Source organism: Misgurnus anguillicaudatus, chromosome 12 (genome assembly GCF_027580225.2).
Source record: "Misgurnus anguillicaudatus chromosome 12, ASM2758022v2, whole genome shotgun sequence".
NCBI lineage: Eukaryota > Metazoa > Chordata > Actinopteri > Cypriniformes > Cobitidae > Misgurnus > Misgurnus anguillicaudatus.
This window is the reverse complement of record NC_073348.2, coordinates 27,451,003-27,460,055: the sequence shown is the minus strand read 5'-3', so window position 1 is coordinate 27,460,055 and position 9,053 is coordinate 27,451,003. Positions and strand designations below refer to the sequence as shown.

Below are 9,053 nucleotides of genomic sequence, written 5' to 3'. Positions count from 1 at the left end.
CCCTGGAGTTGAATAAGGCCCTGGAGACGCATTATAAAATTTTTTGCAAGCATACACAATGTTGCTTCCTTGTAAAACAACAATATAAACCTACAGTTTTCACGAAAAAAAAAATGAAATTATGTAAAATGTTCTTTACGTTGCAGAGAGAGAGAGAGAGAGAGAGAGAGAGAGAGAGAAAGGTTAAAAATGTAAAAAAAAAACAATAAAAAATGAAATTATGTAAAATGTTCTTTCCGTTGCAGAGAGAGAGAGAGAAAGAGAGAGATATGTTAAAAATAATTTAAAAAACAATAATTCTGTAAATTGTTCTTTAGGTTGCAGAGAGGGGGGGGTATGTTAAAAAATAATTTAAAAAACAATAAAAATATAATTCTGTAAATAGTTCTTTACGTTGCAGAGAGAGAGAGAGAGAGATGTTTTTTTTAGAGAGAGAGATGTTAAAAATGTAAAAAAACAATAAAACAACGAAAATATGTTCTCAATTCTCTCAATTCTTTACGCTGAATTGAGAGAGAGAGCGGGAGAGAAAGAGATGTTAAAAATGTAAAAAAAAAAAACTATAAAAATGAAATTATGTAGAGAGAGAGAGAGAGAGAGAGAGAGAGAGAGAGAGAGAGAGAGAGAGAGAGAGAGAGAGCGAGAGAGAGAGAGAGAGAGAGAGAGAGAGAGAGAGAGAGAGAGAGAGAGAGATTTCTCAGGCGAAAGGTGCGCGTGTGAGGGGGCGTGGCTACTCTCTTCCATTAAAGTGCTCGTGCTTGAGGTTGATGGCGTTTGACACTTTCGACGATCGCTTTCTTCAAATAATGTGAGAAAAATCTTAAAATAAGTTAGCGTCGTTTTGTTTACTGGTACGTAAATGTCATTTATTTACTGAAATTTGCTGTACTGCTTTCATGTAATAGCTGCAATAGATTTTTTACAGCGTAAATGTTAATGCGTGTGCTGTATTTTGTTGTATGTTTGCAAGCATGGTCACTTTTGTAAACATGCGTGTTGCTCTTAGCAGTCATGTTTAAAGACCTTTACTGTGTATATTTCCATATGTTTACAAGTCAACTTAATGTTGCCGATTCATTCAGCATCATTTATTATTTTATTGAGATTTTTTGTTGTTTGTTTGTTTTGAGTCGAAAACGTGACATTAAAAGACTAAAATTGCAGATCCTCTTTCAAGTCAAAGGTAACGTAGCTTCTCAAATTTGTAAAGTGTTTGATTTTGGTGTTGGCTCGCATCACTATAATTTTTATCAAACAGGCTACTTATGTTACTTTATACTTTGTTTAAATTAGTGTAAAATCTTATCATACAAATGAACACTTCCTTTAGCACAACATAATTCACAGAATGCAATAAAATGTTTTTGCTTCATTTATGAATACTGGATCACTACAACATTTAGTTCAGACAGCTACTGTGTACTGTACTGTGATCATCATTATCTCTCATTTTGATTTTTTTAGGGCTTTAGCCAGGGTTTGAAGCCATTGGACATACAGACTGCACCTGCCAATGGATGGAGTTCAAGTTGTACCCACGGCAACTCTTCCTCCTGATATCTCCAGATCCTTTCAAAATGAGACCTCACCCTTCAGGCATAACACACAGCCCCATCTTCTGGGCCCACCTCCACTGGCCCTACCGCCACCCCCACCTCCACCACCTCCAATGGCCCTACTGCCACCCCCACCACCTCCACCACCCCCACCCCCTTCACCTATGGGAGACCCCTTCACACGGTCTGTCCACCAGCGCTCTAAAATGCGTAACTTCAACTGGGATGCCATCCCCAGGCACAGCGTTCTGGGTAAGCGTAATGTGTGGACGGCCCAGCGCAACCTCGAAGACTTTGAGCTGGACACTAAACGAATGGAGGAGCTTTTCAGCCACAGTGAGCACCACGGTGTGGTTCGGAAGGGTGGGACAGTCCGAAAAAGTGTGTGGGGTCTTTCGCAAACTATTACAGAATCCGAGAACGTAAGTGATTTTTCTTAATCATCTAAGCTGAACACTTTTTTGACAAGGATTTGTCATTGAAGCTGTAGTAAGATCCTAGTCAAGTTTGCAGCGTTGAAGAGTCAGATGTCATCTTTTGGATAGGAGCAAGCAGGGAAATAAGTATGACATCCAGTAACCGTTAGTGGACTTCATCTACACAGTTCATTGCTTAACTCTCTCAGCTTTCAAATGTTCAGGTAAATGAACTGGAAAGTCGAGTCAAGCACTGATAATACTGATGCTTTATCAGATCGAATGTGCCGTCTTAACCTGAGACCCACAAAGATGACATCTCTAACTTTGGATGTCTTCCAGTTCTTTCTCTAAAAAAACATAGACATGTAGACCAATGTTTTTTGAATATTAAACTCCACATACACCGTTCAACTCATGTTTGGGGAAAAATTTGGACAAACCCAGTCCAAAGGGTTTAAAGGGCACATATTATGCCCATTTACAAGATGTAATATAAGTATCAGGTGTGCCCAAAATGTGTCTCTGAAGTTTCAGCTCAAAATACCCCACAGATCATTTGTTATATCATGTCCAAAATGCCCCTATTTGGGGTGGGATCAAAAAAATCGGTGTTTTCCTTCGTTGTATCTTTAACTCTTTCCCCGCCAGCCAGCGCCGACATTTTAGTTTTTTGTTTGTACGTTTGTTGAACGTCACTCTTCTCTTGTACAATAAATGACGTATGTTCAACGTGTTTTTTAGGTTTCAATTCTCAACTCCAAGAAAAGTATGAATATAGGGATTTTGCTTAAACAGTTTAAAAGGTAGGCTCACAATTGCATACACTGTCAACAATAAATCGCATCTGTGTAATATTATGTATGTGAGCAACTGAGAGCTCACAAAGTAATTACATTTTGAATGTATTGATGCACACCAGGCCGGCGAATGACATCGTGGAGGCCATCAGGCACGGTAATCTGTGCTTTGCTTCTGGTAAACTAAGGGAGCTCAGCAAGCTGTTGCCTGAAGACATTGAGGTAAAGTAGTTTTAATAATGCTAATAAAACGCTATTAGGGATAGTTCACCAAAAATTAAAATAATGTCATTAATGATTCACCCTCATGTCGTTCCAAACTCGTAAGACCTCCGTTCATCTTCGGAACACAGTTTAAGATGTTTTATACTTAGTCCGAGAGCTTACTGAATCTGACCCTCCATTGAAAATCTATGTACGATATACTGTCCATGTCCAGAAAGGTAATAAAAATAGCATCAAAGTAGTCCATGTGACATCAGTGGGTCAATTAGAATGTGTTGAAGCATCGAAAAGCATAAAAAATTTTGGTCCAAAAATTATGACTTTATTCAGCATTGTCTTCTCTTGTGGTTCTGTTGTGAACCGTGTGCACGAGACTGAAGTCACGTGGCTGCTGTGACGCGGCTGACGTGTTTGCGAAGTTTTTCTTTTTTTCAAACTTACGCGTCTCCCTCAGACTGTAAACGAAGCTCGGGCGCACAAAAAACAGCTGGGGCGCACCAGATAACACGTCAGCCGCGTCACTGCAGTCACGTGACTTCAGTCTCGTGCACACGGTTCACAACAGAACCGGAAAAGAAGACAATGCTGAATAAAGTTGTAATTTTTGGACCAACAATGTATTTTCAATGCTTCAACACATCCTAACTGACCCACTGATGTCACATGGACTACTTTGATGATGTTTATATTACCTTTCTGGACATGGACAGTATACCATACATAGATTTTTAATGGAGGGTCAGCAAGCTCTCGGACTAAATCTAAGACATCTTAAACTATATTCCGAAGAACCGATTGGAATGTTATGAGGGAGAGTCATTAATGACAATATTTTCATTTTGGAGTGAACTATCCCTTTAATGCTATAATCTGCTGATCACAGAGTAATACCACTTTTGTATCTAGTCAAAGAAGCTGATGTCGTTCGATGGAGATTTATCTCTGTTAAATGAGGCCGACCGTTTCATGGTGATGCTGGTTCAGGTGCCGGGGTGAGTTGTGATGTCATGATTGATATATATACACGTGAATACTCGAGAAACTTTAGTGAAATGTAAAGCTGATTTGGATGTGATGTGTTTTCAGGTATAAAGTGAGATTAAAGAGCCTGCGGCTCAGAGAGGAGTTTTTTCCTTTTATTGAGGAGATCAAACACTCAATTGCCGTCATGACAACAGCTGCCAATGGTACTTTTCTCATTTAACCTTCATACGAACTCTTTATATATTACTTTGTGTGTTTGTACAATGCCATGAACAGTAGCTTTTTGTGACTATAACCTTTTTATCAGTATATTGCCACATGACTAGTGGAAAAACATGATACGTTTTCTTTTTTCTCCAAAGAACTTCTGGCATGTGATGACTTGCATTCAATCATCAGACTGGTGCTGAAGGCTGGCAACTACATGAATGCTGTGAGTATCAAACTAACTTTTCACTATAAATGCATCTTTAAATGCTCCTAGTGTGAACTACACATGATGTGTATTTCTATCTTTCTGTGGCTGAATCTTGCTCAGGGTGGCTATGCAGGCAGTGCTATCGGCTTCAGGATGACATCGTTGCTTAAACTGGTAGACACCAAAGCTAATAAACCTGACATGAACCTTATGCACTACGTGTGTATGGTAAGCCAAGCGAAAATAAGGATTTAGTAACTTCTAATACTTATTACTAAATAGTGACTGCTTGGATTTTATTCTTTATGCATCACAGCAAGCCCAACAGATAGATGAAGTTTTGCTGCGTTTCCCTGAACAGCTTCAACACATCGGGATTGCTGCAAGGTAGGTATGATGCGTGTCCGACTCTTTCTTTAGCTATGTTCATTAATGTTTAAGGGATGCAATTTGCAATGCAGAATCCAAAAACAGGAGGTGGAGACGGACTTGCAAAGGGAGCTGGAGAAAATTAGGCAAGCAAAAACGGATGCCAGTAAACAGCCAGATCTCCAACATCAGATGGAAGCATTTCTTCGAGTGAGAGATGACTCTTATGTTTATAAATAAATGATGTATATCAGAATAATGAATATCTGCTATTCCACAGATGGCCGATATGCGGCTTGCAGATGTGGAGGCTTCCCTCCAGGAACTTGACGCCCTCAGTAAATCTGTGGCTGAGTATTTCTGCGAAGACCCGGCCACATTTAAACTAGAGGAGTGTTGCTCTATCTTTCATTCCTTCTGTGATAGGTTTGAGAGAGCTACACAGGTAAACTTTATTTTTATTTATAAAAGAAAGTTTACATCATACAGGGTTCCCACGGGTCCTTGAAATCCTTGAAATTTGTGAATCTTTTGGAGATAATTCAAGGCCCTGGGAAGTTTTTGAAAATATACATGCATACAGGTCATTGAAAGTGCATGAATCATTTTATGCAAGAAGTTTTCTGGAAAAAATCCATATTATTCCCTGTGTGTGTAGTGTAGGATAATATCATAAAATTTCTAGCCTTTTATGCACACATCCTAAACTGTTCGCTTTAAATGCTTATATCTTCTGTATGCGAATGTTTTTTTGCATAGTTGTGTTTGACACATGAAAACGCCTCGGGTTAAGTATGTAACTGTTGGTCCCTGAGAAGGGAACGAGACACTGCGTCTTCCTTGCCATACTTTCTGTGTCCCTGTAACGCTGTCTTCGGCAATATTTCAGATAGCGATATACTTCCTGGCTCCCGTGTCACCCTGTCTTTGTCTTTAAGCCTTACAATTGGTTGAATTTGATATACACATTCAGACGCACTTATCCCTGGAAGCGTCCCCAAAGTGTCACCGCAGTGACGCAACGCGAGTTCCCTCGAAAGAAAACTGTAACAATGTATCTTGAAGGCTCACTTGAAATGTGTCCCCACATTTAGTTCTTGAATTTGAGGTTATTGGACTTGGAAAGTCCTTGAAAGGTCCTTGAATTTAAAGTTAACTAAGGTGTGGGAACCCTGATCATAGCAAACGCACATAAATGTACATTGATCAATAATTATATAAAATATTGTGATTTTTATGACTTTGTATAAAATGACTAGATGGCAAAACTCTATGCTTGAAAATGAATACACGCATGCACACTTGTTCTGTGTCCTACAGGAGAACCGTGATAGAGAGGCTGCCGAGACCCGCAAGCAACAGCAGAGAGAACGAGAGGTGCTGAGCAGATGGCCAAAGCGCAGATCCATTGGCACATGCTCAGAACGGGATGTGACAGATGATGCCACGGCTCTAGAATCCGTCCTGACAAGTTTTCTCAGCCAACGTGCTTCTCGAAGGAGACCCGGCGGACCCTTGCCTGTCACTGCCAGCGCCATGAAATTAAATAAAAACAACAGCCCTCAGGTTGAGGAGCGTGAGGGCAGGGAGGATCCGGACAGCCCTGCTGAGGCCAAAGACGACCAAACAAATATCATTGACTCGGGAAGCTCAGTGGTACGAGAACCAGAAGATGGCTTCCAAAAAGAGTTGCAGCCGGTTGCACCCTGCGTTAATGATGCTCAGCGTGAGCGCGCTGCGTCAAAGAGGGGACACTGCATTGTTGATGAACTCATATGTGAAGGCAGCGACTCCAAAGAGGATGCTGGTAGCAACACCTTAACCAGACAAGCTGGGGAGACAGAAAAAGAAGGGGTGAAGGAGAATGAAGATGTGGATAAAATAGAGGTGGAGGAAGAGAAAAAAGAGGAGGCGGATAAAATGCCTGAGCTCACCGGTAAAGTCTTACGCTTTCAGGATTGCATTGCAGGCCTGAATGGAAACGCTACACCGGATCGTTTCCGATCTCACAGCGTGTGCACCTCCACCCCTCAGCAAAGGGATGTAAGAGCGGTGGATCTGTCTTTGCAGAATGGGATGGGAGGTCTAGGTTCACCGTGGACCATTCTCAGCCCCCGCATCTCTCCACGTAACACACCCCACCGCAGGCACTCTTTTAACCTCTCAAGGGTTGACATCCTCGATGATGGAGTTTGGGCATTACCTGACACACCTGTACGCAGTAAACCCCAACACTTGACGCACTTTGGCAAGGTTTGCACGGAAGAAAACCTGTTGAGGCACAATGCAGGATTGGGAGCATTGCCAGACTCTGCTTTAGAGCGAGCACAAGGGACGTTTGGGAGGTCTGTCTCGCTTTCCGATAATGAGTCGGCACCCAACTTCAAACTTGGACAGATTTTTCAGCGACGCACAGGACAGGGGCAGGACCTTCCTTTAGATAAGAGACCAGAACCATCAGCACTCGTAACTTTCTTTCGACGATTCGGGGAGAGAAACAGGGCAGGAACATTCAGCTAAAAGAAAGCATTTCCCATGCTCTAGTTTTAACCGGGTTTAACTTTTACAGATTTGGGAAATTTTATTTTCTTAACAGAGACCTGCCATTGCAAATACCTCACACAAAGGATTTCACGGATGAAGACAAATGGGAACTTGTAACAGTCAGGATGTCTTTTGTGCTCTTATGCAAGGTTACATGATTGTGGGCGAGTGTTGTCATTTTACTGATTTTATATGATGACTCCAGCATTGTTATTTCTAACAGGCTGTTTTATTTTCAGCGACTTGACTTTCAGGAACTGAACATTTTATTTTGTTTGTTGTCTTTAAAGTTTGTCTTATGTTTATGTAATAAAATGTGGATTCCACCTTACAACCGTTGTGTGTCTGCCTTTATACTTTGTGTCTTATCTGCTCCATTTTAAAGTAGTCAGTTCATGTGTGTTGGCTTTGAAACTTACTTTGCCTACAAAATGCTCTTTTTCATCCAGATAAATGGGCAAATAAGAGAAGTGGCAATGTTATCTGGGTTGATGGTGTGTGTTTACAAAGTGATATCTTTTGGTTGGCGTCAGTGAAATAATACCCTCTGGAAAAAGAACCGAAGAGAACAGACTCTTCTTTCACGTAGTACCACAGTCCTCATGTTTTCCATAATGAAACACATTTTTGTTCAAAAAATTGTATAAACCCCCTTTTTGTGTTAAACTGACAAATGAATTTACCTTACCATTTATACCACTGCCAAAAATAAAATAAAACCTTTTGATGGTGTGTAGTTTTTGCACAGTCACCCTGCGCATGTGGGGTCACAAAATGACGATGATATGGTCTTCCAAAATTAACAGACAGGTTTTGCCAATTTTTTCAACAATTTTTTATAAGGGTTAGGTTGAGGGGCAGGATTATATTATATAAAATATTATTAGTCAGATAGGAAAACAATGGAAGTCTTTGAAATCCCCACACTAACATGATGAAACAAACCTGTGCGCGCGCGCTTGCGTGTGCATGAGAGCGAGAGAAAGTGGAGTTGGAGAGAGGAGGACCACAGCGGGATCCCTCATTTTTCAGATAGACTTGATTTGATATACAGTAAGTAGTATTTATATATTTCAAATATTTGTTGAGATTTAGTTATGTCTAATGTATTTCTGCTGCTCAGCAAATTCCTAGTCAATAAATACGGCTGTAAATAATAAATAGGGTACTGAGCCGTCGGATTATCAATGACTTAAAATGCTAAAAAACAGATTGCATCATCCAAATGCCTGTTGTTTGCATATTTGAATATACAAAGTTAGCAACTGAAGCAGTCGACACCTTCATAACTGTTTTTGTGCTGTAATTCCCGACTTCATTTCGCGTTTGCTTGCTTTATCAAAACTGTCCACTAGATGTCACTATATTTATGTTATAAATATAGTGGGAAATAACGTGCAGACTTTTCAATTTTCCAATTCATAGTAGGCAATAATATATACAGTACCAGTTGTTTAGTCTTTTCTTTTAAAGCTGTCCTGTCTCACCATAATTACCTCTCATAATATTCCTCTCTAGAAATGGCATAAAGGAGGTCATACAATAATTCAGCATGATCGTTAAAATCAGCAACAAAGTGTCTCAAAAGAGGTAAGCAGCTTAACTCCATTATATAAATGATTACAAATAGCTTTGAAACCGTAAAATGCAAGAAGGCTATAATTAACTTTAGCCTAATATTAAATTCTGTGACCGTAATGCATATTATAACTGATCATTAGCTGTTTCATATGTTTGTCTC

The 9,053-nt window shown here is 40.1% G+C and overlaps 1 protein-coding gene across 2 annotated transcripts; it reads left to right on the top strand.

Moving 5' to 3' along the window:
* Window positions 1-697: 697 nt before the first annotated feature.
* Window positions 698-7,646, top strand: fhdc3 (FH2 domain containing 3). 2 transcript variants are annotated; one of them, XM_055208472.2, is made up of 12 exons: window positions 698-851; window positions 1,465-1,978; window positions 2,717-2,778; window positions 2,895-2,994; window positions 3,904-3,989; window positions 4,084-4,184; window positions 4,344-4,414; window positions 4,520-4,627; window positions 4,716-4,786; window positions 4,861-4,978; window positions 5,049-5,213; window positions 6,089-7,646. In XM_055208472.2, exons 2-12 carry the CDS (start codon window positions 1,514-1,516, stop codon window positions 7,286-7,288), a joined length of 2,547 nt encoding a protein of 848 aa, XP_055064447.2. In that variant the 5' UTR covers window positions 698-851; window positions 1,465-1,513; the 3' UTR covers window positions 7,289-7,646. The 2 variants fall into 2 exon arrangements, with proteins under 2 accessions (XP_055064447.2, XP_055064448.2); XM_055208473.2 differs by having other exon boundaries at window positions 717-808.
* The last annotated feature ends 1,407 nt before the right edge of the window (window positions 7,647-9,053 follow it).

What these genes read in the sequence shown, in the direction of transcription:
- fhdc3 (XM_055208472.2), top strand. Translation starts at nt 1,514, where the DNA reads ATGGATGGAGTTCAAGTTGTACCCACGGCAACTCTTCCTCCTGATATC. An exon ending in CTATTACAGAATCCGAGAAC is followed by an intron (nt 1,979 to 2,716) that starts GTAAGTGATTTT and finishes CGTGTTTTTTAG; the next exon opens with GTTTCAATTCTCAACTCCAA. An exon ending in GGTTTGAGAGAGCTACACAG is followed by an intron (nt 5,214 to 6,088) that starts GTAAACTTTATT and finishes TGTGTCCTACAG; the next exon opens with GAGAACCGTGATAGAGAGGC.